Genomic DNA, 27,780 nt, shown 5'->3' on the forward strand with positions numbered 1-27,780 from the left:
CCATAAAATATTATTTGCCAGGCATAAAAGGGGGGTAGATTTTCCCAGAATGACAACCCAGGCCCTCTTTCTCCCACTGGGAAAGGCGGCACAGGGATGCGATCGTTCATAAATTCCTTATCTTGCGCTCCGTTTTGTGAACTAACCCTGTTGGGAGAGCAGCCAAGAATATTGATTTATTTGTTCCACGGACTCAAAAGCATTTTTAATGAGTGGAGCGTCGTGATGCCTTGCCAGCGTGTCTGCAGATGACTCAATCTGAGTGCACACACCCAGATGCACACGGGCTGCAAGGGGAGTTCGACAGACTGGAGGTCTACGGAACAAGAACCTTTAGGTGAAACTGGGGGGGCATCGGTTTCCCTCCTTTCAATCTGCTCACCTCCTAGCCAGGTCCATCAATACCCTGAGAGGCTCTTACAACGGAGCCTGGTTTTCCAGAGAAGCACCCCTGGACTGAAGGCTTAAAGTGGATTTCTAGTTGGTTCCCTGTGACATCTTTCTCTGGAAATAATCCTTTCATCCATTCATGCATTCATCTGGTCATTGAACAAATATCTTGGAGCACCTACTAGGTGCCACGCGGTGCTCTGAGTGCTAAGTGTCCAAGCCGAGAAAGATACTGTTACGGAGCTTACTGCATCGGTGTGGGGTGAAATCTGAGCACACCCATTATTAGTATGTTCAGATAAAATTCACAATCCCATATCTGAAGTCTTTGGGGCCAGATCAGTCAGAGATTTCAGAACTTTTTGGAATGATGAAATGGGGGCATATAATTATTTAGTTTGCAAATGGCTCCGGTGACATCTGTAGAAGTACCCAGTAACTCAGCGCTGTTCATATTTCTTCAATGAAAAGTGTGACTCTTCACCGCAACGGGAATAAATCAAGACTATAAATGGTCTTGTCACATGAGGTCCGGTTCTGCCACTAAAGGAGTCTGAAAACTTCTGTTTTCAGAGCTGCTTTTTGAAGAGCGCATATGGAGTGCCTGGTAAGTGACCCACGCTGAGTACTCCATGACCCTCGCTGTCCATTCTTGCCACGTGCCTGATTTTCAAGGTCATCCATTTCCTTTTCACTGCACCCCTGCCACAGGTCATTATATTTCTCTGTCTTGTTTGTGTGTGTGTGTGTGTGTGTGTGTGTTTATATGTGTATTTAAGAGGATCTTGAGGCACTGAGAGGCTAAATGACTTGTCCGAGATCTGACAGCTAGAAAATAGCCCAGGAGGACTGGAACTTCAGAGTCCTCCCTCAACCACTACCTAACACCACCTTCCTCTAGAGGAAAGACAGCAAAGCAGGAAATAAGAACATTTGAGGCTGTGTCTACATAAGCAACAGCAACCAGGGAAAAGCAGGCAAAAATCCAGATAATCCCGAGTTTGGCAGATTTTAGAAAAAGGTGTGTGTTGGGTAGCCAGTGTTTCTGGACAGGCTATAGGGGTGGGAGCAAGTTAGCAGCCCTTCTCTTTTAGCAATAAGATCATCTCTGTGGGCTCGGGGACACTCAGGCGTGGAGCCGCTCCTGCACCCTTGGAGAGCTCCACTCTTGAACAAGACATGTCCTGCCACTTCCCAGGCCCTTCACGTGTGAGCCCCGCGGGCTGAACTGCTGCCCCTGGGCATCGCTGGGTTGCCCGCCCAGGAGACACGAGCGCTCCTCTGGCCAGGTGGATCTCGGAAGGCAGTTGCTGGTCAAAGCCAAAAAGCAAGAGAGGGAGGTGCAGAGGGGCCCGCCAAGGGGCGGTTCTGCAGGCACAGACCCCCGCACACTTAGACCCTCCCCTCCAACTGGCAGATCTCAGGCTAGATTGGAAAAGTGGAAAATGCCCACAGGTCATCATTAAGTGGTCAAGGCCTAAAGAATGTGAGGAGACATGGGACTCGCGAGATGAAGGGGAGATGTTTCAAGAGCAGCTTTGATGACCTTGGGCTCCCCTCCTTAAGGTTTCCTGCACCCCTGGCTACAGAAAGCAAGGCCAGAGGGAGAAAGCGCATCTCTTGCTGGTCCTGGGAAGCCCACGCTGCCATTTGGGGGCGCAGAGCAAAAGGAGGCCAGGGCGGGGAGGAGTCCCCTCAGCCGAGACAAGTAAGGTCCAGGAAGGGGCTGGGAAGGGTGGGACAGGATCTCTGGGAGCCTTTCCCCCACCCTGCACGACCTGGGGTGGTCAGCCAATGGAAGAACAAAACAAAACAGCCACCACCCCGAAGTACCCAGGCCGAGGAGTTTTCGCCTTAAGGTCAAGTGCATGCTGCTGGATGGCGGAAATTGAATCCCGTGTGTGTGTGTGTGTGTGTGTGTGTGTGTGTGTGTGTGTGTGTGTGTGTCCCCTCCACCCCACATGTCTGGAAGATGGGGAGGCAGGAGAACAAGAGTTGAGCTCCAGTGTGAGGCATGGTTTGGGAGTGGCGTCCCTGTCCTGCAGGACTTGGGGGGGGGGCACACATCCCCCAACCGCGTCCCTGCAGGGACAACCACAGGTGTCTGCAAAGTGTCTAGAAGTTCGAGCGCCTGGAATCGCGTTTTGCGGAGGTTTTGCGGAACTTCGCAAGCTTCTCACCTGGGGGCACCCGCCTAGATCCACCGCGCAGCACCACACGTCGCGTCCGGGTGCGCTGGGTCGCAGCCAGGGCCTGAATCGCGCCCCAGGACCCAAACCTACTGCCCTGGGGCGGTGCAGGATGTGCGCGTCTCCCCTGTTGTCCAGCCCCGGGCTTAGGGACCCTCCCTCAGGGGTAAGGACGGGGTGGAGGTCCTCCCAGAGGTTCGGTGCTCGGGCAGAGCCCCCCCCCCACCGGCAGCCCCCAGTAGGAGCAGCCCGGGACCGGCAAGCCAAGGGGTGCAGACCGGGAAGTTGGGGTTCAGCCTCCCGAGGGTCTGCGGCTTTGGAGGATCGCAGACAGCGGGGCGGCGGGCGGGCAGCGGCTGCGGAGTGCACGTCTCTCTTCCAGCAGATGCCTGGGGGATGGGGAGCCCAGAGAGGGGGGCTCGAGCAGGGAGCCTACTCCGCCCCCCTGCACCCCAGCCGTGGTACGGCTTTAAAATCCTGCGGAGTTTGTCATAGGCCGGCCTCACCACGCATGCGCATAGGCGAAGTTGAGTTTTTTTTTTCTCTCTCTTTCTTTTCTCCCCCCTTCCCTCTCTTTCCAGCCGCCTTTGGTTCTGCAACTTAAAAAAAAAAAAAATTTTTTTTTTTTTTTTTTTTTGGAACAGCAGGGGAAAGCGGAGTCCGGAGAGAGGGAGAGAGAGTGAGGCGGTTGGCTAGCAGGGCCAGGGGTGGGGGGGTCGCGGTCCCCGCGGTCCCCGCGGTCGGTCAGTCCGTCTGGCAGGCGCAGGACCGCGCGGAGGGCTGCTGCGAGCTCCGGCCGCCGCCTCCGCCGCCCCTCGGCCCCGGCGCCAAGCGAGGAGGTGGGCAGCCGCGCGGGCCATGGAGCGCCGGAGCTGAGCCGCCGCCGCCGCCGCCGCCGCCGAGCCCCGGGCCCTCGCCCCTCCCCAGCCCGCGCCCGGGGCGCCCCGCGCCGGGGGAAGGCGGGGAAAAGACGGGGACTAACCCGGAGAGAGGAGGAGGGAGCGGGGAGGGGGGAGCCGGTGCCTCCCCGGGGGCCGCCGCCCGCCGCCCCCGAAGCCGCCGCGCGCCGAGCTTTCCAGGGACGACTTTTCGCCCGTTTCGCGCCCCCTCCTTTTATTTTTTATTTATTTATTATTACCATTATCATTTTTTTTTATTTTTTTTATTTTTGGCCAAAACCCTAAAATGAAAGGACAAAAGTCGGCGCTGACTCTTGTAGTCCGGATGGCGACCTGCGCGTTTCCAGCGGCATCTCCCGGAGAAAAAGCCACGCGCGCCTGATCGGTCCGTGGCCGCGAGGCTGCAGCGTGCGCGCGTGGGTGGGGGTGGGCGTGGGCGTGGGGCTGCGTGTGCACAGGCGGCCGCGGGATCAGCGCCGGGAAGCAGACGCGGCGGCCCCGGGCTCGGAGGAGGAGCTGCAGGCGGGAGGCGTGAGCCGCCGGGAGCTGCAGGACCCGCGCCGAGCCTGAGCCGGGGGCACCTGGGCGCGCGGATCGCCCCCGCCCCCGCCCCCGCCCCGGGCCGGAGCCGAGCGGTGGGGCATTTTTTTCCACCCTCTTGTGAAGAATTTCTTTCTTTCTTTCTTTTTTTTTTTTTTTTTTTATTATTTGTTGTAAAGTCTTTTGCACAATCACGCCCACATTTGGGGTTGGAAAGCCCTAATTACCGCCGTCGCTGATGGACGTTGGAGAGGGAGCGCCTCGCCGCGGAGCAGTCGCCTGCACGCCCTCGCCGGACCCGCGGCTCCCTCGTTGCGCGCCGGCCCGGCTCTGCCCCTGCGGCCGGCCCGCGGGCTCCGGCGCCCCCTCGGTCCCCGGGCGCACCCCGGCGCTGCTCCGGCTCGGGCCCCCGGGCTCGGGCGCCAGGGACCGCTTCGCCACCGATTTCCTGCGCCTGCCGGACGCGCCCCGGAGGAGCCCGCCGCTCCGCGCCGGATCGTCCCCCCGGGCTTAACCCGGCCGCTCCGCTCGGATTCCTCGGCTGCCCTCGCTGCGGTGGCGACTTCCTCCCCGCGGCCGCGTCCCCTCCCCCTCGCCATGAAGGTAGGTGTTCTGCGCGCCGCCGACGCTCGCCACTTTTTTTTTTTTTTTTCCTCCCCTCTTTGCATTTTTTCTTTTGGGAGTTAACTGGACCCCCCCTCCCCACCACACACACACACACACGCACACACACACACCCCTCTCCCTAGACCTCCATCTCTCCCACCGCCTCCAGGAGCTGAACTCCATAGCCGAGCTGGCAGGGACCCCCCATCCCTTCGCCCACCGCCCCCCTCGCGCACCGCCTGCGTCTCTCGGGACACCTCTCCTCCCGCTAAAAGTCACTGCAGACCTAGACTTTGGAGAAAAAGGGAGGATAAGCAAGGGCAGAAACCCCGAGAGCGAGAGCGGTCCACAGATGATCTTCTTTTTGCCCGGAGGAACACCAGTGTCATTTACTAGGTATATTTCAGGAGCAGGATAATGATTCAATTCAACAAGTATTTATGAAGCGCCCACTGCGCGGGCACCGAGAGGGTGTGTGGCCGGGGCTCGGGAAGGGGAGGAGGACTCCCCGGCTGGGAGACCGGGCAGCAGGAGCCGACACCCCGGAGCGCTGCACCGCCCCCCTCGTCCCCGGTGCCCTGCGGCGGGAGCCAGGTTGCAGGCTCGGGACTCGCAGCGCTGCGGGCCGTGTGCCTTTAAGGGTGCCTGGTGGGGGGCCAGCGCGCACCCCTGCGCGGGAGCCGGGTCGCGTTATTAGCATTATTAGCCGCCGCTGGTGAGCTCGGCCCCGGGCCCGGGCCCGGGCGGTGGGGGCGGGGAGCGCTGGCCGCGGTGGCTCCAATCCCGTCCGCCGGGAGAGCGCGCCCCGGCCCCCTGCGCGGAATCCGCCGCGTCCTTTGGAAACATTTGGGCCTCCGCTTTGGGAGAGCGGGCGAGGAGGGGGGGGGGGCCGCAGTTTGTGAACTCTTGTTTGTTTTAATTGTCAGTTGTATGTTAAAGCCGAGTCACACACTCCGAGGGTCACCGGGAGTTCACTTTTGCGAGAAGTTAACATTTCTTCCTGCAGTATAACTTGTTATTTTTGCAAACAACGTCTCCGTCCTCCGAGCTTCGGTCCCTATTTCTGCTCTTCTTGATCGTCTCTCATTTTACGTTTCTAGAACGGTAAAGGTTGGAACTGGGATTAAGGGGTTTCCTGAAACAAACGAAATTCCTGCACGCCTTCCCAAAAAAGTCAAAAAAAAAAAAAAAAAGAAAAAAAGAAAAGAAAACCCCAAACCTGGAGACCCCGCGGCCTTGTTTTACTTTCCAATTCCAGTTTGGCGTCGGGGCCCCTTCTCCTCTCCCGTTTCTAAACGGACAACCCGCTGGTTAGAAGTCCCCTGGAGCCAGGGGTGGGATCGCACCTCCCCAGCCCCTGCTCTCCCGCCGGGGCTCACCGCTGCTCCAACCTGATATGGAGATTTCGTTTGTACACAGCGTCTGCCAGGGGAGCTCCGAGGGGGCAATGCTGAGAGCGCGCGAGCGGTGGAGACGCGGTGGAAACTGTGTCCGAGTGTGTAAATCCGTGTCCTCCGTGTTGGGGGGGGGGGGGGGCGAGGGGACGAAAGGGTCAGTTGTTCTCGGGCATTGGGCTTGCCAGCCCTAAGCCCGCCGGGCCCCACAAAGGAGGACCCTCTCCTGGAGGACTGGGCCGGGTGTCCCAGGCCTTTGCCTTGTCTCCCCCGAGCGCCCCGGCGCACAAGGGGTTAGCGCCGTGCGCTCGGAGCTCAGCTCTTCCCGCTGCCTTTCCATCCTCGCCGTGCGGTGCCGGCTGCCCCCTGTTGGCCGCCTCGAGGTAGGGCGCCTGGGAGTCTTGCTTGGGGCGGGCGGTCAGCTGCTCGCCTCTCCCTCCCACCTCTGGCTCAGCTCGTCCTTCCCGACCCCCAGGTCCTCCTCTCCCGGGAGGGCCCCTCCGAGGCCCCCGGAGGACAAGCTGCACTGCGCGGCCGCCGCTATACGGAAGGGGCAGGGGTCCGACCCTGCAGACGGGGCTCCGGCGACTGGAAGGAAGGGCTTACCTCCTCCCCAGGGCGTAGGAACAGGAGCGTCGCCCTAGGAGGCCTAGGGTACGGCCTTGGCGCTCCCACCCGTGCTGTCTGGGGGAGACGAGTGTTGCTTTCTCTTTCTCGGCCTCAGTTTCTTCTTCTATTAAAACGTGGAGTTGAAACTGCCTCTGGAGGGTGGGGGGTTGAACTGATCTTTAATTTTCTTTCTCCTTCACTTTGCTCTTCCTCTGGCTGGAGCTGAGAGCCTGTCTTTGGAGTTAACCTGTGTGTGGAAGGTGTAAGTGATTGTGTGTGTGTGTGTGTGTGTGTGTGTGTGTGTCAGAGAGAGAAAGTCTTGACGTCTGAAGAGACTTGTCTGGGGATGGAAGTGGGGGAGATAGGGAACAAAACCCGGCTCGAACACCATTCTTCCTTTGGAGACTCCTTGTTTCCCGACCTGCTGTTCAGTCCTAGCCCAGGCAATCCTTGCATTGATCTGGGCACAAGGAGCTCTCTCCACCTTATAACTCGTCTCTCTCCCAACGCCCCCCCCCCCCCCAACACACAAACAACACATAGGCAGTGCTGTATACACAACAAAGCAGTGAGGGGCAGCCTCAGTCCCCCTGAGCCCAAGCTGGAGGCTTAGGGACGCCCTACCTCCTGGTCTGTTCCCCAAAAGCGAACCTCCCTCCCCTCGGTGGCCCCAAGCTCATCCTCATCCGCTCTGCTTCTCTGCTGGCACTTCCTGCAGCAGGGCATCCCAGTTTTGTGGTTGCAGCCTTTATCTCCCACAATTTTCTCTGTTACTGTTACTCTTCTTTGGAGAGAGATCAGAGTGGGGAAAACAAAGTTTATTTCCCACCAAGAGCAGAGATTCTTGCAGTTTCCTATCCTTTGAGCCACCGTGATGAGCCCAGGTCGAACTCATTTTTGACTCCTAGCTGGTCTCGCTCTTCATTTCCATTCTCCCAGACTTGGGGGGACCCTGGACGCAAAAAAGCCCAGGGGAAGGGGATGACCAGACTGAATGAGGTGTAGTACCAGTGAGTGAGGGCCAAGAATCTTCTTCCTGCCTTTGTGGAATTTCTCTTTAGGGGCCATGGGGCTGAGAACTTGGGTGCTGCCTGCAGGCTCGGAGGCTTTCTGCGGCCTGGGAACCTCCTCTAACCAGAGTGATGGATTCCTCTCTTTCACCCCTCATCACCCTCAGTCCTCACCCCAATTGATAAAGGTTTTAGGACACCTTCAATCCACTGTGAAGGCTTTGTTGGAGAAACAGAATCCGCATCACTGCGTAGAGCTGCTCCGGCTTTGGAAACAGGGGCCCTCCACTGCCCTACCCCCACCTCACCCCTCCCCTGCGCTAGAACCGCTCAAGTGCCCGCAATCCTCCTCCCCATCGCCTGCTGGGAACAGATCGTCAGGATCCCTACCTAAGTGGGCTTCTCGCGGCCCTAAAAGTGTTCGAAGAAAACATTTAGCCCGTTCTTTGGTAAACTCAGCTTCTGCCCAGAACTTTTATTTCCACACACTCCCCTGTGTGACCATTCCAGGAGAGGTCTCCTTTCATACATTCCGTCTTTTCGGATCGGATCTCTTGGTGAACAGGCAGGGGTGTTTACCCTACAGAGTCTTAAGTATTATTTATTAGGGAGTTCGCTGTGAGTTCTTTCAGCCCTGCAGACTTGTGGGGCCTTTTGGGGGGGTTGCACGGGGATTGGAGCGGGAAGAGGGCCAAGGTGTTTCCGGGCAAGCACGCGGGGTTAAGTGGAGACGCGGCTCGAAGGGCTCTCCTGCAGGATCCCCTTTGGGACGCCCCTGGCCCCTGGCCTACCCCCAGTCTGGAGCTGGGGAGACCTGCGTCTTGGAGACCCAGCGGCCCACTCCCAGTTAGGAACGGGCGGACTCTCCCCGGGGTCATCGGGCCCAAAGTCGGTCCGGTTTGTGTGGCTTCGCCTCTAACAAAGAGATCCGCTGTAATCCGCCGAATCTGTTATCAATTTCTCCGCCGCCCGCGCCCCGCCCCGCGCGCCCCGCCCGTCGGGAAGCTCTGAAAGTGCGCGCGGCCCGCGGCAGCCTTCCCCGCCGGCGTCTCGGGAGCACGTCGGTGCGTGTGTGTCTGTGGATGCGTTTGAGTGTGTGAGCGTGCAGCAGTGTGGTTGCGAGTGTGCGTGTGCGTGTGCGCGCGCGGCCCTGGCCGCCGAGGCGGAGGGAGAGTCGACTTTGCAGCCCGGGCCGCGCGCGAAGGCAGACCTCGCAGCGCACCCCCTCCCCTGGAGGAAACTTGACACTTCGGGCGGGGGTGGGGAGGGAGACCGAGCCTCCTCTCTCCGAGGCTGGGGAAACCCCAGGTTTCTACTCTCCGGGATGCGCCCCTCGCCTTGCGGCGTTTGGAGAAGGAGTGGGCCCAGGGCTCGGAGCCCTGGTTAGCGGGCGCGGGGGACCGCAGAAGCATTTCCTCTTGGAGAAGCCCGGAGCTCCCCTGGTCAAGGAGACCGCGGGCACGGGGGAGCCGTGGCACGCTCCTGGGCCCCAGCGCGCTTTCACGGCCGCCTGGGTCCCCTCAGCCCCTTGGCCCGCGCACGTTCCAGGCTCCTCTGCCGCCTGGAGGAGGCTCACCTTTCTTCCCCCCGGCCCCCCCCCCCCCCGGAGAAAGGGGCTCCCTCGGGGGCTGCGGGCGGGTCACATTGATCAGAAATGTAAAAGGGGGTTTTTTGGAAACCCGCTCCTCCCACCCGCACGCGCCGCGGCCTCGCGCCCCCGCCGCCTGCAGGTGGAGAAGTCCCCAGTGGGGAGGCACGGCCGCGAAAGCTCCCAGGCCACCCTTTCCCCCTGCCCCTGGAAGCCCCCGCGGCGGGAGGCTGCGCCCCGGGGCCCTTTGCGCCTTGGAACCCAGGGGCGCCGCGGCCGCGCGGGAGCCTGCGCATCCCCGGCCCCGCCGAGGGCCGACTCGCGCGCGCGGCGGCCTCTCCCTGCCCCCGCGCCGTTCCGGGCTCACCGAACCGCGTGCGAGCTGGGCCGGCCGGTGCGCGGAGGTGCTGCACCGCCAGACCCGCAGCGCCGCGGTGGCCAAGGGGCCGCGACCCCAGACCCCGGACCTAAGGAAACTGGAGCCCCCCTTGGCTTCCTGTCCTCTTTCTCCGTGGCAGCTGTCAGGAGTGGGGGCAGCAGGGGGGCGGGGGTGACAGGAGAAACCAGAATTCGCGGGAGGACAGGGAAGGGACAGCGGGGGCTCGGACTCCTTTCTTTCCTCCGGGGCGCTGTCCCTTCTCGGGGCGGGGGGGGGGTGCACTGGCTCGGAGGAGGAGGCCTCAGGCAGGGGAGAGGGCACTGTTTTCCCGCTTCCTTGGTTGGGAGAGCACATCTCTCTCGTTATCCCCGGTGCCCCCCCACCCGTCTCCAACCCCACCCCAGTCTGGTGGAAGTGTCCTAAGGAAACCCAGGCTCCCCCCCCCCCCCCTCTGGAAGCGGCTTCCCCCCCAAAGCGGCCTGTAAACTGATTAGGAAACATACGCTGTTAATTCCGAGCTGCATTTCCCAGCTGGGCACTCGCGCGCGCGCCGCTCCCCGGGGCCTCGCCCCCCACCCCTGCCCTTCCCTCCCGCGTCCTGCCCCTCCCCACCCGCTCCCCACCCCCACCCCCACCCCACCCCACCCCCGCGCCGGCCACCCCGCCTCCTCCGCAGCCGCCGGCGGCGTGCTCCACTCGCCTTCGCGCTCCTCTCGCCCATGGAATTAATTCCGGCTCCACTTGTTGCTCGGCCCAGGTCGGGGAGCGGACGCGGGTGGCTGCGGGGGCCCGAGTGAATTCCCGAGCGGGGACCCAGCAGAGCGCGCACTAGAGGGGAGCGAGGGGGTGCGGGAAGCGGCCGAGCAGGAGAGAGGCAGCGCTTGGCACCGGGGCTTTGACTCCACAGCACTGAGACATGCTTGTAATCGCTGGCGAGCCCCGCGCGCAGGATCCCAGCGAAATCAGATTTCCTGGTGAGGTTGCGTGGGTGGATTAATTTGGAAAAAGAAACTGCCTATATCTTGCCATCAAAAAACTCAACGGAGGAGAAGCGCAGTCAATCAACAGTAAACTTAAGAGACCCCGGATGCTTCCGTTGTTTAAACTTGTATGCTCGAAAATTATCTGAGAGGCAATAAACATCTGCTCCTTTCTTCCCTCTCCAGAAGTCGATTGGAATATTAAGGCCAGGAGTTGCTTTGGGGACGGCTGGAAGTGCAATGTCTTCCAAGTTCTTCCTAATGGCTTTGGCCATATTTTTCTCCTTCGCCCAGGTTGTAATAGAAGCCAATTCTTGGTGGTAAGTTCCTTCTAAGTACATATGCTTTGTTTTATTTTATTTCATTCTTTTTAAAAAAAAAAAAAAAAAAAGATTCATGTGTACGATGCTGCAGTATTTAAAGCAGAATCATGAGTTTGAGTGCCTTTAATACAGACGTGCGTAATATGATTTGTTTGTATATCTGGAAATCGGATTTTTTTTTTTAAGTTGTTAATATCGTCAGGCTTAATCTGTAGCTCCGTAGGGAATGCGACCCTATAAATCTACACCTTTTTCTATGAGGCCCTTGTTCGGATGTCTGCTTGTAGTACATCATGTAATAAAAGGGGACCGAAATTCATGTCTCTAATAATTGTAAGCCTATCTATAAAGTTTACTTTTTGCCACCTCGAGGTAGTAAAAGTCAGTTCCAGCTTTTATTTTTGGTCATTGTGGTTACTAACCTTCGGGGCCTGAGGTAGGCAGAGTGTTCTAGGAAGACAGCTACACTGCAAGTGGGCGAGGACTGGGGCTTGAAATCTGATCAAAAGGAGGTGAACGTGAAGTAGTCAACCGTCCCTAAGTGAGCGTTTCTCTCTGGTTAGGGGCCCATGTAGACAGACTGCAATATATCCAGAGGATTATTTTTGACGGTGTTCTGGATATTTTTTTCCCCTGTAAATGAACAGCGTTTTTCTGACTGTCAAACATGACTTGTATTCACTGGATACCCTGTCTTGGGTCTCTCACAATCACATAAGGAGCCCTTTTAAAATGTCCAGAGAACATGGTGGATTTTCTGCAGCCTCTATACTTGTCTCCCTGTTCGGTCTCCCCATCGGTCAGAGGGAGCTGCTATCTCCTCCCCGTGTCTAATTGTGTCTACTTTCGGCATTCATACGTTTCCAAGGCACATCGGTCCAATTTGTGGGGCAAAGTGAGTCACTTTCTCTCATGTCAGAGGCCCGTCCCCAAAAACCGCCATTCCCCCCTCTTCTGAGTGATTTCGGAAATATTGGTTCAGGTATATGGCAATGAGGGCAAAGAAGGGAGTGAAAACCTAACTGGGGAGCCAGATGGCGGGGTGGGGACTACACAATACCTCCGTTTTCTGAGTGCAGTTGAAACAGAGAAGTTTTATGAAGCCCTTCTCATACTTTGTCATGAGGACAAGCAGGAGAGAAAAAGCATCTGTGTGCTTAAAACTATGTATTGCTGACATGCTTTCAGGGGGCCTACCTCAAGAGTTCACGTAAATCTTGAATGCACATCTCCCCCCTCCCCTTTTTAGGTCGCTAGGTATGAATAACCCTGTTCAGATGTCAGAAGTATATATCATAGGAGCGCAGCCTCTCTGCAGCCAGCTGGCAGGACTTTCTCAAGGACAGAAGAAACTGTGCCACTTGTATCAGGACCACATGCAGTACATTGGAGAAGGCGCAAAGACGGGCATCAAAGAGTGCCAGTATCAATTCCGGCATCGGAGGTGGAACTGCAGCACCGTGGATAACACCTCCGTTTTTGGCAGGGTCATGCAGATAGGTAGGAAACCATTTAACATATTTTTAAATACGGATCAAGTGTTCTCCTGAAGAAAGAGAAAAAGAAAAAAAAAAAAAGGGCTTCAGTGTGTACTTACAAGCTTGATAAGGAGGGAATCTCCCAGCAGGCTGATGGCTGGGGAACGTTAGTCACTACCGCTCCTTGCGCCTTAATTCCTGTTCCCACACCTTGATTATAATAAGTTTTGGGCTGCTTTAACCAAATGAGAAGGGAAGCATCAGAGACACCTTCGTTTTTCCAAACACTCAATTTTTCTTAAAAGCATTTTGTTTAGAAGAGAAGCAGAACGCTTAATTTGGTTTCTCAAAAGGAGGTGAGGAAAGATGAGTCATTTATATCCTTTTAAACTTCAAAACTCTTTTTAACGGTTAGAAGTTTCTTAAGCCACAATTCAAATGGCCCACGCATCAAACTAAATACTGTCATCTTTCGAATGTTGGCTATGTTGGAAGTGAATAAGGTTTTAATTTTCCTAATATAGATATTTCCTGAGGCCATAGAGATATATATGTTAAAACTTTATTTTTAGTCCCAGAAAGAATTTTAATTAGAAGTGATCCAATTTACGTTGCGATTTTGGCAATTGATATAAAAGCACATGCCTCAGATCTCAGCCTAGAAACTAAAAAAAAAAAAAAAAAAAAAAAAAAAAAAAAAACCAACTTAAATGTATTGCTCACAGTCAGATTCTTTATGTTAAACATATCCTTGAACTTGTTATTCCGTGCAGGGAGGAGGTGGCATTAAAATGGGGCTAAAGGCAAAGAATTTGGAAAATCAGTTTGCCTCTGGTTTGGCTTAATAGCATAGGATACTTACTATCTGACAGATGTGATCCTATGTGTGTTTTCTAGTGAGAATGTTTTAGGTCCATTTAGTTTTATGCAAACAAGCCCTTATAATTAATATGACCGCGGTGATTCCTAAAATAAGAAGCCATTTATCAAAGCAATTAACTGTTTAGACTGACTGAAGATAAAAAAGTTGGCTTAATATCCGTCACGGATGGATAAAATGCTTTTTTAAAAACCCTGAAAAGTGCATTCATTGAGAACAAAAAAGAGTTGTCAGTGGATGTTTGAGCCAAGCGACTTCATATACTAAAATAATACAGGACTGGAAGCCATTCCTCTAATTGAATGGCAAAATGGTCTGCAGCCCTCAGCCTGGCAGTTTCATAGGGCTTTGTCCTTCCTGTTAATGATTAAAATGTGCTAATGTATATACTGGGATCTGAATCCAGGAGTTGAGCGGCAGGAACACAGGAGCTTTCCCTGAGCGGGGACTGCCCTATATAGTTAACTGGGGGTGGTAGAGATTCCCTTCTGCACTGTGATATTGTGAGTAAGCTCAAAACTTTTTTCTTTTTTTTTTTTTAGCTGTATCAGAATGGTAAGTTGTCAGCTTTCCCTTCTCACCTTTGCGTTATATATTCCCCCCTAAGCTCCCTTCCTCTCAAACTAAGGGAGCATTTTTTCACATGTATATGAGTTTGCAAAAGCCATACATTTTTTTATGGTAACCAAGAGGCAAAATACCCATTGGAACAGTTTTTCTGTGTAGTGACTCGAACACAACTTTGATTTAAGGTCCTCTTCTTTTGTAGCCTCTTTTGGGCCAAAATGTTCAGAATAAGCTATCATTTGCTAAGTGGATTTGAGTTCTGCTAGAGATTTATTTAAAATGTGGTCCAAGATTCAAAGAGCCTGCTTCCTCAGGGAACAAGCAGAACCTTTGGTACAAAGGCTTATATTTAATTGTCCCTTGCAAATACAGTGTCTGGTCCTCAGCTGTGTGGTACTCCCGTCTGGGTTGGTGGCAAGTGGGTGGGAGTAAAACCTCCTGGCAGCCTCCAAGGGAGCCCTGCTACATACTACCATCAAGTTAGCTGATATCCTGGGCATCTGAGGGTGCCCACCATCCTCCTTTGCCAAAGGTCCCCCAGGTTCTGGGGTCAGGAAGCTGCTGCTGGGCTTTTGGTGGAACACGGATGGGGCCTTCTCTTCTATTTATTTAAAAAAAGAGACGGAGAGAAGGAAAACCAGAGTAGAGTTTTGTGGAAGGGAAACATGGACCCAACCCCAACAGTGGGAAATTTACTTGGCTTTCAGTTTTCTATTTAAGAGTCTGTTTGAAGAGAAGGAGCTAAGGGAAAATTTAAAACACCTTTGATGCTTAAAGGGGTGTGTGTGTGTGTGTGTATGCGTGCGTGCGTGCACGCGTGCCCTTATGCACACGGGCGCTGACGCCCACTCCAGAGCACTTAGTATGCCAGGGACCCGAGCGCAGTTTGTGCCCGTGAGAATCTGACCCTGTGATGGGGCCAGTGTCTGAGAAACTCAGGCTGCCACTTCCATCCCTCTTTAACTCATTTTTTCTAGGGTGCCAGTTGCCTGGGAGGCACTGTACACAATTGGCTGGTGAAGGGCCCACTCTTCATTTTGGAAACTTCTCATTTTTCATCACGCTAACCTTTCCTCCAGCTTTTGTCTACGTCCCTTCTTTGTCTCCACACTGTGAAAGGATATATAAGAAAGGCTCCATTTTTAAGGGGTGTGAGGATCCAAATAGATGTAGATTTCGCAGGAAGGAAACCTAACTGAACCAGCAGTATTCCATACAGCATGGTTGTGTCCACAGGCTACTCGCCAAAGAGCGCTTTTCAAACTGACGTTTTCTCTGCAGTGACAAAGTGGCTTAAGAGATTTCCACCAGGTTTGTGTTCCAGGGTAAAAAAGGAAATGCTCAAGGTAGACTCATTAAAAAAAAAAAAAAAAAAGCATTATTGGGTTTTGTATAAAAGCCCTTTATGCACGGTCTACTCACAGGACAGTGCCTTAGGTTCTTCTAGCTCCAGAGGATGGTTTCTCTGTTTTCCTCTCGCTACTGCCTTATTCTACAAGTCTCCCATCCAGGACCACATTTTCTGTCCTATCAGTGTTGATCCTAAAATAACTCCCTTTAGAATCTTTCTGCTCACCTCATTTCTCTCCACTCTCTGATGGGCTCTGCCTCTCTAATTTGAGCTAGCTAGATAGAACACCCCTTAGGAACTCTCTGGATCTTCCTGCCAACCATCAGCACGCTCCTCAAATCATTCATTTTTTTAATTGTGGGAGGGTAGGTCTGTGGTAACTGGGAACCTTCACCGTTCCTGGAAGGAGGAATCACAAATGTCTGTGGTTTGAAGTATAGAGCTCAAGTCCCAGGAAGGGCAGCCTGCTGGATTCTGGAATTGGCATAGCCATCCTCCTCAGGCTGACCTTTCTAGTTGGGGCTGAGTCCTGTTGTCAGCGGTTCTTCTGTTGGACCACCCCCTCCCACCCCAGCTAAAAAAAAAAAAAAAAAAAAGATGGTCAGCAAGCTCTTTAAGGGTTGGAGAAACTTCTGATATAGGGATTTCAGCACTAAAAGCGGCCTTTTCCCCTCTCCTGGACATCTAGTTCAATAGTCTTATTTTTATAGTTGAAGAAAGTGAGGCCCCTGTGCCCCACCATACCCCTCAGGCCCAGCTTCAGTCCACCCTGGGGGGGGGGGGGGTTAACCCTTTCTCTCTGGCACCACTACATTTTTATCAAGTGGCTTCTTGTTACCCATAGAAGTGTCTCCAAGTATGCGCGAAAGTTAAAGTAGACTATGATGGCCTCCATTTTCCCTCTGACAAATGGGACTATAGGAAGTAGACCTTACAAGATCGGGGAAGGAGAAGACTCTTTTTTTCCCCTTAGATTGTGCTTTCTTCCTGCTTGCAGTTGATTCTAACAGTTTGAGGCAGAGGCTGTGCGAGGGGGGCAGGCGGGTGGCTGGGTTGCAGAAGTAGCCTCTAAGGCAGCAGGCTGCTTTACAAGTCCACTGCCATCTTTCTGAGTAAGTATCAGGCCAAAGCAACTTGGGATGTAAGAAGAGGCCAAGCTTCCCTCTGATACCCCAGGAACAGGTTTAGAAAGGGGAGGTCAGGGCAGCTCAGCGGTTTAGCGCCGCCTTCAGTCCAGGGCCTGATCCTGGAGACCCGAGATCGAGTCCCACATCAGGCTCCCTGCATGGAGGCTGCTTCTCCCTCTGCCTGTGTCTCTGCCTCTCTCTCTCTGTGTCTCTAATAAATAAATAAATAAATAAAAATCTTGGAAAAAAAAAAAAAAAAGATTAGAAAGGGGAGGTCAGGAGCCTGGCCTGCGTGGTGATGGAGCAGGGGGAGCCAGGCCCCAGGCCCCCGCCCTGGCCTGTGACTCCAGGCCTAGCCACTTCTGCGGCCCTGGCCCTGCCGGAGCTAACTCAGAATGACCCCAAACGTTCAAATCAGTGTCAGGAAGTCTCCCCACATTCTGTTCGCCCTCAATGGCTTCTTTCATGTGCAGTTTTGGGAAGGAAGTTTCCAGGACTTTGAAGGAGCTGGAGGCAAAGCCAGGCTGGCGCTTGCCCGCGCGGGGCTCTGACTCCCCAGGGTCAGAGTGGAGACTCCGGGGTGCGCAGGGGCCTGGCACCTGCCGCGGGGGCGGGGCGGGGGTGCAGGGCGGGGGTGCAGGGCGGGGGCAGGGCGGGGCGGCCCCCGCTGACCCCGCGTCCCGCCCGCAGGCAGCCGCGAGACGGCCTTCACGTACGCGGTGAGCGCCGCGGGGGTGGTGAACGCCATGAGCCGCGCGTGCCGCGAGGGCGAGCTGTCCACCTGCGGCTGCAGCCGGGCCGCGCGCCCCAAGGACCTGCCGCGGGACTGGCTGTGGGGCGGCTGCGGGGACAACATCGACTACGGCTACCGCTTCGCCAAGGAGTTCGTGGACGCGCGCGAGCGGGAGCGCATCCACGCCAAGGGCTCGTACGAGAGCGCGCGCATCCTCATGAACCTGCACAACAACGAGGCCGGCCGCAGGGTGAGTGGGGCACCTGGGGCACCTGCGGCCTGGGGGGGGGGGGTCCCGCGCCGCCCCGCCCGCGAAGGTGCGCCTGCAGCTGCCTGACCAAGAGCTGTCTGGGCCCCTGTCCTTAGTCCCCAGTGCAACTGGGCAGCTCAGCTCAGAGGCAGAAATGTGCATGAAGGTCGCCCTCCCCCCTGGGACGTGTGTGGCTGCGCTTCCCCTGGGCCGAGGGAGCTCCCTACCCCGGGGGGGTGCCCAGTGCGGGGACCGGGCCTTCCCGGACTCCCCAACCGACCCCCTCGCTTGGTTCCTCATTGCCTCCTCCCCTGGCATTAGAGAGCAGGCCTGAGGGTTTTGTTCGGTTTAAAGCGCTTCTCTAGGAAAACGACAGCAATTTTATAGGTCTGCCCATCAAGGCCAGTCGAGGGTGGCTCTGGATAGAAGAGAGGGCCACTCAGAAGGGCCCAGAGAGCCCAGCTTCGCAAGCCTGGTCACCAGCCTTCTGGGGCCACTCTTTCCTTCCCCTGGTGGGAAGCTTCTCCACAATAGTTAAAAAGACCCTTTTTTCCCTGCGGTTAAACACATGGCACTTTATGGCTGCTTTAAAATGAAGGGGTGAAACTTTTCTTAACTTTGGCAGCATTGAAAACCAGGGTCATTATTTTTTCACAGAACCCAAGGTAGGTGCCAGGAACTTTCTGGTCAGAGATTTCACTCTTCTGTATTTTGGGGTGAGGAAAAGGGAAGATAATCACAGAGTAAAATATAGAGGACTGGGAGGAGCCTTAGAACCCTCTAACCACACACCCTCATTTTTAAAGCTTGGGAAACTGAGGCCCTAGAGGACTGCTTCATGGCCATGGAGGAAAATTGATGGATTTGAGATACAGGCCCAGGCACGTTTTTATTAAACTCATGCGTCACAGCTCAGAGGTAAAGGGCTATCAGCTTTGGAATTAAGGAAATCTAAGTTAAGATCCAATTCTGTGCCTTTCTAAGTGTGAGCCTCAGTTTCCACGTTTCCGCATCTGTTGGATGGCCATGGCATTAACTATCACTCCGAGTTATAGGAGGACTGACTGGGATCATAGAGGAGGTGGATCCAGACAGAGTTACCGGTGCTTGACCATCTCTCACCAGTAAAATAAGAATAGTTCAGTCCAAGGGTGGAGTTTAGTGTCAGCCTGTAGTAAGTGCTTGATAAATCCTAACTGAATTGTGAGACATGCAGAAGTTAGGGAACAGAGAAGTCGAAGATGATCTAGACGATTCCGGGTAGCCCAGTTCTCACATTGATGGTAAACGTTGGAGGTGTTGGGGAAGAACTAAACTGGGCAGATTTTTTGCCCCTAGTGGCCTGGGGGTCAGATTATTGCTCCAGAGGGAGCGTGGCCTCTCCTTTCTCAAGCCTCCCATTGCTGTCTCTCCCCATGGCAGCTGACCAAGGCCACATAATGGGCATGTCAGCCCCACGCTCTGTGGGAGCCCATAAAGCTTGGCCGTGTCCTCACAGGGGACACATCACATTACTCTGTGCATACAGTGTGCCCAGTGCCTCAGACCAGAAGTGCCTCCAGGACAGAGATGTGGTTGGCTCTTCTGGGCCCCACTGTGCCCATGTTGGGTACTTTCATCCATGTAGGGGATTTCTTTGACTCCTCTCATGAAGAGAAATGATCCGGGGCCTGGCAACCAAGAAGAGACAGTCAAGGGATTTCCAAGTAGAGAACGGGGGTTTTGGAGAGTTGGAAAAGCACCTTAAATATTATCAGAATTTTGTTTAACATCTACATTTTTGAAAAGCGAGTGAGTTCTTTTTGTAGGTTTTATTATTTGAGCAGTGAGCTGAGCTTGGATTCTGACAGATGAGGTTACATGTAGAAGACAGTTTTTCTCCAGGACAGTGGGGGTGGAGAGGACGAAATCGGGACACTGTGCCAGGAAATCCTATTAGAATCGCCTTGGGGCATTAGCTTTTTATTTTCCTCAAAGGGGAGCAAAGGTTAAATACATTTGCAAAACCCTTCTGCACATTAGCTGAGTGCCTGAAACTCTTTATGCCAAGGGAGTACATTGTGCCCCCCCCACACTTTTGAAAAAAAAAAAAAAAAAGCCCCTTATGAATCTTTAGAGGACAAAGGTGGCTATTTGGTGTGGTGTTCAGGATGGAAGGAGCCTTCTAGATCGCTCCAGGCTCCAGGGTCCTGAGAGGCCCTCTGCAGAATGCCAGCAATACGCCGACTCTGGAGGGTGACCAGCACAGGAACTGTGGGCAGTGGGGACTATAAATAGGTGGCCACCACCTCCCAGGCTGCTGGGCACAGTGCCATGAGGTCAGGCCAGTGGGCACTGCAGCTGGGAGGCCAGGGTGACCCGGTGAGAGCCCAGGATTGGCACCCAGATGCCGTGGGCTCATCACCTTGGAGAAAGAGCAGATTCATTGGTTGCTTGCCCTATGCCAAGCACTTTCCTTTTATCCCCTAATTTTATCCTTTTTACAATATCGTGAGGTTGGCGCCATTACATTACAGTTCCCCTTCACAGATAGAGGAGGCTCTGAGAAGTGAGGCCCGTTGCTGGAATTCAGGGGCAGAGTTAGGACAGCACGCTATCAGCCTAGCTCCTGTGCAGATGCTATCATCTAGGCAGTGGGGAGTAGAGTTGGGGACTGTGCAGGAAGCAGGAGTGAGAGCACCTGAGATCCAGGCCTGGTTTCCCCACATTCTAGTTGTGTGGCCTGTGCAGGCCAGTTTTCCTCTCTGTGCCACTATGGCATCATCTAATCCATGATGGTGTTATTTAGGAGGATTCAAGGAGGTAAATAGTATCAAGGCTCTGAAGCCTGGCACACAGCAGTAATAACTGATTAATATTAGAACCCTGATCCCACCTGGGCTGGACGCCCTCTCCACCCTCCCACTTACCAACCAGCTGGGTGCCCACGGGCAAGTGACTGAGCATGAGCTTGCAGCCCAGTTGCCTGGGTTCAAATCGTGGCACCCCTGCCTTCCAGTGGCTGGGTAAGTAACTCAACTCTATATAGGCCTCACTTTTCTTCTCTGTGAAATGGGCACACACTAGCTAGCACTTCTCCCGGAGGCTGGCTGAGGGGATTAATCCAGGTGATGAGGAGAGAATTGTGAGTAATGTATGGGGTGAGCATTCAGGATGTCTAAATTAGTTGCTGTAACGTTTTCCTGGAAAAGCAGCAGCAACCACAGTGGTCTCCTGTTCCCACTTAAGAAAGCGGGTTGTTTAGCCCGACGGAGTGTAACAGTGAGGGGCCCAGAGCCTGTTTGTTCTGTAGACTCTGTAGAAAAGGCGACAGCAGCCTTCTGGTGGCACAGGGTACAGGCCAGGCCCTGGCGGGGCCGGGTGACCACAGCTCCACGGGGGGAGGTGGAGCGGAGCTTTGGTAACCTGCCACCGCCTGGGCCCCGGGCTCCTGCCCCGATGGCGCGTCCGCTGACTGTCCCGTCTCCCCACAGACGGTGTACAACCTGGCCGACGTGGCCTGCAAGTGCCACGGGGTGTCGGGCTCGTGTAGCCTCAAGACGTGCTGGCTGCAGCTGGCCGACTTCCGCAAGGTGGGCGACGCCCTGAAGGAGAAGTACGACAGCGCAGCGGCCATGCGGCTCAACAGCCGGGGCAAGCTGGTGCAGGTCAACAGCCGCTTCAACTCGCCCACCACGCAGGACCTGGTCTACATCGACCCCAGCCCCGACTACTGCGTGCGCAACGAGAGCACCGGCTCGCTGGGCACGCAGGGCCGCCTGTGCAACAAGACGTCCGAGGGCATGGACGGCTGCGAGCTCATGTGCTGCGGCCGCGGCTACGACCAGTTCAAGACCGTGCAGACGGAGCGCTGCCACTGCAAGTTCCACTGGTGCTGCTACGTCAAGTGCAAGAAGTGCACGGAGATCGTGGACCAGTTCGTGTGCAAATAGTGGGCGCCCGCCGCCCGCCTGTCACCCAGCCCCGCTCCCAGGACCCACTTATTTATAGAAAGTACAGTGATTCTGGTTTTGTTTTGTTTTTTAATATTGTTTTATTTTCCCCTGAGAATTGCAACCGGAACCATTTTTTTTTCTGTTCCCATCTAAGAACTCTGTGGTTTATTATTAATATTATAATTATTATTTGGCAATAATGGGGGTGGGTGGGAACCAAGACAAATATTTATTTTGTGCATCTTTGAAAAGGTAAGACAAGACTTCTTTGGATGGTGTAGGATGAGGGGGGATTACATGTACCCTGTGTGCACATCTAGAAGGGAAAGGAAATATGCTTTCTTTTTCTCAACTGCGGGGTCAAATACAGGACAGGTAGCATCCAGCTGGAAGGGGGTGGTACAAATCTATGCATGATTCAGCTTCTGTGACCAAAATGAGTTGTAAATGCTCTGGGGAGAGTCGAGAGATCTTGAGAAACAAACAGAAAAATGAGACCCCACCCCATCCTTCCCTAGGGGCTGCCAGCCCGAAACATTTTCAAAATGGTAATTTAAAAAATAACAGCAAGAATCTCACATCCCTCGAAGATAGGTCATTTGTGTCATTTTCATCAGATGTTTTACCTGCAGATGGTCCTGTACTAGTAGCTACTGAAAACTTGGGGAACAGGGAGGAAAGCCCTGGAAGGTAAAAACAACCTTAAAAATGCCTCTATCAAGATACCGATTTGATGCTGTTACAGGAATTAGGTGATCAGATTGGAAAAGGATCCCCAAATGATTCCGGGTACTAGACTTTTTTTGTTTGCAGAGAGGCGGGGAGGTTGGCTTGAACAGAAAAAGAAAAAAATACTGTAATTTTCTTAGGGATGCTTGGTTAATAAATGATAATGATGAAAATAATACACGAATTCCGTTCACAGATCCTCAGCCCAGACAACAAAGTAACTAACTGCGTGCAGGTCGGCCGCTGCATCAGAGCAGAAGCCCTGTGTGAGGGGAGAAAAGTGAAATCGGCCCTCCCCCTCGCCCCCAAGTCCTCTCTGATTCCTCCTTGCCTTTGCTGCGATGTGATGCTGGCCACGTTGCCAAACGGCAGCTCCACTGGGTCCCCTTTGATTGTGGGACAGGAAATGAATCATTACAAGCTCCACTTGGGAAACAGTTTGCTACTTAGGGATTTTTTTCCCCCTAAAACTTTTATTTTGAGGAGCAGTAGTTTTAAATGTTTTAATGACATTACACGGCTAACAGAGTTCCCAGAGGTGTTGCAACGTTTCACTCTCGTGATCCTGTGTGTAGACTATCCACTCCAGCTTTTCCTATTATACTGCAGGTGTACCCTAAGACTGTTCCTAGTGTACTTGAACAGTTGCATTTATAAGGGGGGGGATGTGGTTTAATGGTGCCTGATATCTCAAAAGTCTTTTGTACATAACATATATATATATACACACATCTATATATAAATATAAATATAATTATATCTCAGCGCAGCCAGTGATCTGTAGTTTACTCTGGGGTTATTTCTTGGTCTAGAGCATTGTTGTCCTTCATTGCAACCCAATTGGGATTTTTTCCAAAAGGTTTCCAGGTTGAGCTTGGGCTGTGGCCCCGATGCGATCACACCAGGAGCATCACGAAGCAGACTTGTTTCCGAGGAATCTGGAAGGTCTTAACTGATAATGCATGTTGGTTTGAAGATTTCTTTTATCGTCCCTGCGCCACCCCCTTTTCTCTAACCTCTGTTTCTGTACACTTTCCAGAAAGGGCATTACTCATTTGTCACAGACATAGGAATGAAGAGAGATTCAGAACTCAGAAACATTGTCAACATTTCCATTTCCTTGGTTCATTTTGTAGAGTGGAAACCAGTGCCTCTTAGATCTGCTAGTACCAGTATTGAGTCCGTGAGGAAAATGGAGCTCACGACATACATAGTTTAAAAAAAAGTGGTGTTTTTTTTTTTTTTTTTTTAAGCAAAGGACACCTCTTTCCTAAAAGTGCCATCAAATGTGTTCTTATCTCAGACTTACGCTGTTTTAAAAGTTTGGAAAGATACACATCTCCTGCAACCCTCCTAGGCTCGGTGGCCTTCATGATCACCTCTGCCACCTGTGGCTCTTTAATTTATTGCACGAAGATACTCACATCCTCTCAGTTGCAGTGCATTGCAAGCAGAAGATCTTGAAATTAAAAAGCACTAATTAGTTTAAAATGTCACTTTTTTGGTTTTTATTATACAAAAACCATGAAGTAATTTTTTTTATTTGCTAAACCAGATTTTGTTCCTTTTTAGTGATTCATGTTTATGAAGAGAGTTGAGTTTAACAATCCTAGTTTTTAAAAGAAACTATTTAATGTAAGATATTCTACTTGTCATTCAGATATTATGTATATCTTCTATGGCCTTATTCTGTACTTTTAATGTACATATTTCTTGTCTTGCGTGATTTGTATATTTCACTGGTTTAAAAAACAAACATCGAAAGGCTTATGCCAAATGGAAGATAGAATATAAAATAAAACGTTACTTGTATATTGGTAAGTGGTTTCAATTGTCCTTCAGATACTTCATGTGGAGGTTTTTTGAGAAACCATGAGGGATAGTTTAGAGTGACTACACGTCAGAATAACAGAAGAGTAGAGAGTTTTACCAAAACCAAACTTTGGAAGCTTCAAAAGATTTCTATATGTAACGGAACAAAAGGGGAATTCTCTTTCCTATATATGTTCCTCAAAAAAAAAAAAAAATCAAGCAGATGGCTTAAAGCTGGTTATAGGATTGCTCACATTCTTTTAGCATTATGCATGTAACTTAATTGTTTTAGAGCGTGTTGCTGTTGTAACATCTCCGAGAAGAACTGAAAAGGCACATGCTTTTATCCATGACCAGTATTTTAGTCCAAAAGTCTATTTGTGTTTACCACTGCATCTGTTGCACCTCTCTGTTTGAAGTTACTATGGACGTATTGTCTCTATGCCCCTTTGAAAGTACTTCTATGAAAAGCAAGCCTCAGTCTGGAGAGAATGAAACTCATTGGAAACTAAAAGGTTCGTTGTGTTAAGTGCAATTAATATGAGTTCTTGTGCTTTCTGAAAATGTACACCGAAATCTGGCCAGCGCCGCACAGCCCAGATTGATACGTTAGCCCTTTGCTTTTTTCTTTCCGGATAACCTTGTAACATATTGAAACCTTTTAAGGATGCCAAGAATGCATTATTCCACAAAAAAACAGTAGACCAACATATAGAGTGTTTAAAATAGCATTTCTGGGCAAATTCAAACGCTTGTGGTTCTAGGACTCACATCTGTTTCAGTTTTTCCTCAGTTGTATATTGACCAGTGTTCTTTATTGCAAAAACATATACTTCATTTAGGAGCGTCAGCATATTTTTCCTTCTCATCCTGGAGTGCATTCAAGATCTTCCCAATACAGGAAAATTAACAAAAAATTTATATATAGGCAGCGGCAAACAGAGCCATGTTCAAAATAGTAATTATGGGCTCAAGTAAAAAAGGAAGACTGTTTTAGGTTTTAGTCCGATTTATCTGTTCAGTTCTTCGAGCTGCTGACCTCCTGAGACTGGCACTGGATATGTTTTAGTAGCCTCCCCAAACCCTTTTCATGTACGATTTTGCCTGTACCAATTTTCAATTTGTTTTTGTAAAGCATTATTGAAGCCACTGGAATTATCAAAAATGACGCTCTAGCAGGATGAGTTCTCCAAATGAGAGACTGGTACTGGCTGACTCCAAAAGGTCATTAGCAAAAACAGTCCCCAAAGACTGAGTGGTGCATAATATAAATAGAGACAGATAGAAAAGGTACTTATAACTTGAAGCATATATATAATGCAAATACGCACCAAGGCATAGGTCTAAGATACTGCATTATCACTGTAAAGTATACTTTTAAAATATTTATTTTTTTAAAAAAAGTATTCTTTAGTCTCCCCTGTCTCTATGGAATGGGGAAAACCAGATGCCATGTTTTGAAAGATGATAAAATAAGTTTTTAATACAGGAAACATTTGGCAATGTAGGAATTAAAACTTAGGAAATGAATCTTCTGATTTACCTGTTTGCACAAACTTTACACTTAAACCTGATGATTGGATAATTTATTTTAGTGAAACATCTTGTTAGCCAACTGGAAAAAAAATGGATGTAGAATGATTAAAGGTTGGTATGATTTTTTTAAAGCAAAAAAATGTATCAATTTGAATTTAGAAGATTTCATTAAAATGCTGTCTCAGTATTTCAAAAGCAGAAAAGAAATGAGGAAAATTGCCGCTTAGATCAGTTTTATATGCAGTGTACAATTTGCTGGGCTAGAAATGAGATAAAGATTATTTATTTTTGTTCATACCTTGTACTTTTCTATTAAAATCATTTTATGAAATTGGCGCAGTCATGTGTGTGTTTAGCAGAGATGGTGTTCATGGCCATCAAAGTTGGATGTGGGCACAGAGTACAATGATGGCTTAGGGCATCCAGAAAAAGAAATTCACGTTTCATGCATATGCGTGACATTTTGGTTGAATTTTGAGGGTTTAATTTGTATCTTAATGCTCATTTTTCTTTTGCCGGATGCTCACCTTGAGTTCTTATTCATTCTGCTGCTGTTAAAGTAAAAGGGTCATTCTCAGAGATTATCGTTGAGTGTGGGAACTGAGCATAGTGACATGGGGTTATGACGAAATTCCAGGGCAAGAGAAGAAAGACTAGGATTTGAGGAGAGAGAGAAAATAATGTTCGAAATAAACAGACTGAATCACCTGAAATATTCTGCTGGTTACTTTTTGCATGTTGCACGGTTGCCAGCCAGGTGTCTAGAACTTCAACACTGTTGGTGTTTGGGGCTGGGAAATTCTTTATTTTGGGAGTTTCTCCCGTGTGGCAGAGGTTTAACAGCATCCCTGGCCTGTAACCACTAGATGCCAGCAGTACCCCCCCCAATTCGTGACAACCAAAAATGTCTCCAGATGTTGCAGAATGTGTCCAGGGAGCAAAGTCACCCTCAGTTGAGAACCACAGCTTTAGATGGAGGGACTGAGGACCTGAGCACTTGAGGAATACAGGCTAAGTATAACGGGGGACTGTTAACTTGCCCGAATTGAGTAATGAGCCAGAAAAGCCCCTTGCAAGTGTTCCTGTGTAGAAATGGAGATGCAGCATCTTCCATAGAGCAGCTGGCTTAGCAATTAAGAACATAGACTGGATTCAAATCCTGGTACCAGCATTGGCTGTGTCACATTGGGGAAGTCGTATAACCTCTCTGTGCCCCTGAACCTTTGTCTTTAAAATGAGAGGTAGTATTATACCCACCGCTTAGAGTTGTAAAGATGAAACGAGTTAACATGTTTGGAGTGCTTAGAGCAGGTTCTAGTACAGTCCGTGCTCACTATCTCCCTGGGAGGGCTAGAATAAGTCCGAAGGCTAAACCCCCGCCCCAGGAAGTGTGAACCAGTTCTGCTTAACATGCCCAACAGTGGCCAGCTTGATGCTAGGAAAGCACCCTTAGTGTTTGGGGAAGTTGCAAACTTGCGGCCCACTGTCTGCATCACATTTCAGATGTGTTTTGTTTGATTGGCAAAGCATTAAAAACAATGCTCAAGTGAGTTGCCAACAAGATGAGTACTTGCACATTCAAATTTGAATTTCTGGCTTGGAAAATGGGATGAGCTGGCCACCTGGATGCATGATATCACAGGTCCCCTGTAGCAACAATCAGCCAGATCCGAGCAGCGACTGCCCCTCAGAGCCAGGGTGGGGCATGTCCAGTTCACCAGCCATTTATATCACCGTTAGGTTAGTCTCCTGCAGTTTCTTGCACTTGTGATGGTTTTTAAAGGTGTTTTTCTTCTAAATCCGAGTTTCTAAACCTTACCATGGTTGCCATTTGGGACCAGATAATTCTTGGCTGGGAGGGACTATCTTATGCATTATAGCACGATTACTGGCATCCCAAGGCCTCTCTCCACAAGATGCCAATGGCACCTTCCCATTGGTGACAAGCAAAAATGTCTCCAGACATTGTCAAATGTTCCCTGGGGGGCGGGGTGTGTGTGGCAAAATCACCCTAGTGGAAGCCCATTGGTCGAAACCCAAAAGATCTGTATTTTTAAGTTAGCCAATGAGGGTAAACAAAGAAATAAGACGAAGATTAGTCTCTTGGAAGGAGATATTTGGCACATCACAGGAGCTCAATAACTAATGAGTGAATGAAAACCACATCCATTCTCCGGTTTTAGCCTCACCACCATTCTTGAATCTCTTTGATCTTACTGTTCCTCCGCTGAAACATGGGCAGAAGAACAATTAGGCTTGATACTGAAATTACGTGATATCACCTGCAAAAGGCTACCTCCAAAGCCTAAAAATAGTAGCAACTTAAGAGGGGTATTAGTATCAAAAACAAAGGCAATAAATTATCAGCTAAATTTTTCTAACCAGCCTGCTGCCAGGAGCTTAACAAATGGGTGTCCCAGTTGATTTTCAATCTCGAGCTGCAATTTCTGAAGACCTTTCCATCACTCACAGACC

The 27,780-nt window shown here is 51.5% G+C and overlaps 1 protein-coding gene and 1 long non-coding RNA gene across 5 annotated transcripts; one reads left to right on the top strand and one right to left on the bottom strand.

The window, feature by feature from the left end:
- The first annotated feature begins 3,140 nt into the window (after positions 1–3,140).
- WNT5A (Wnt family member 5A) lies at positions 3,141–25,636 on the top strand. Of its 4 annotated transcripts, XM_072720748.1 has the most exons (6): positions 3,141–3,863; positions 4,198–4,621; positions 10,771–10,904; positions 12,157–12,407; positions 17,001–17,293; positions 20,767–25,636. In XM_072720748.1, exons 2-6 carry the CDS (start codon positions 4,616–4,618, stop codon positions 21,223–21,225), a joined length of 1,143 nt encoding a protein of 380 aa, XP_072576849.1. In that variant the 5' UTR covers positions 3,141–3,863; positions 4,198–4,615; the 3' UTR covers positions 21,226–25,636. The 4 variants fall into 4 exon arrangements, with proteins under 4 accessions (XP_072576849.1, XP_025841986.1, XP_025841977.1 ...); XM_025986201.2 differs by lacking the exons at positions 3,141–3,863; positions 4,198–4,621 and adding an exon at positions 4,819–5,020; XM_025986192.2 differs by lacking the exons at positions 3,141–3,863; positions 4,198–4,621 and adding an exon at positions 6,466–6,672.
- On the bottom strand, positions 4,983–6,120 carry LOC112909992 (uncharacterized). Its single transcript, XR_003233188.2, has 2 exons — positions 6,016–6,120; positions 4,983–5,720 (listed from the first exon to the last, which is right to left on the bottom strand). It is a non-coding gene; the product is annotated as an uncharacterized lncRNA (long non-coding RNA).
- Positions 25,637–27,780: the final 2,144 nt, after the last annotated feature.

Source organism: Vulpes vulpes, chromosome 9, assembly GCF_048418805.1.
Source record: "Vulpes vulpes isolate BD-2025 chromosome 9, VulVul3, whole genome shotgun sequence".
Classification (NCBI taxonomy): domain Eukaryota; kingdom Metazoa; phylum Chordata; class Mammalia; order Carnivora; family Canidae; genus Vulpes; species Vulpes vulpes.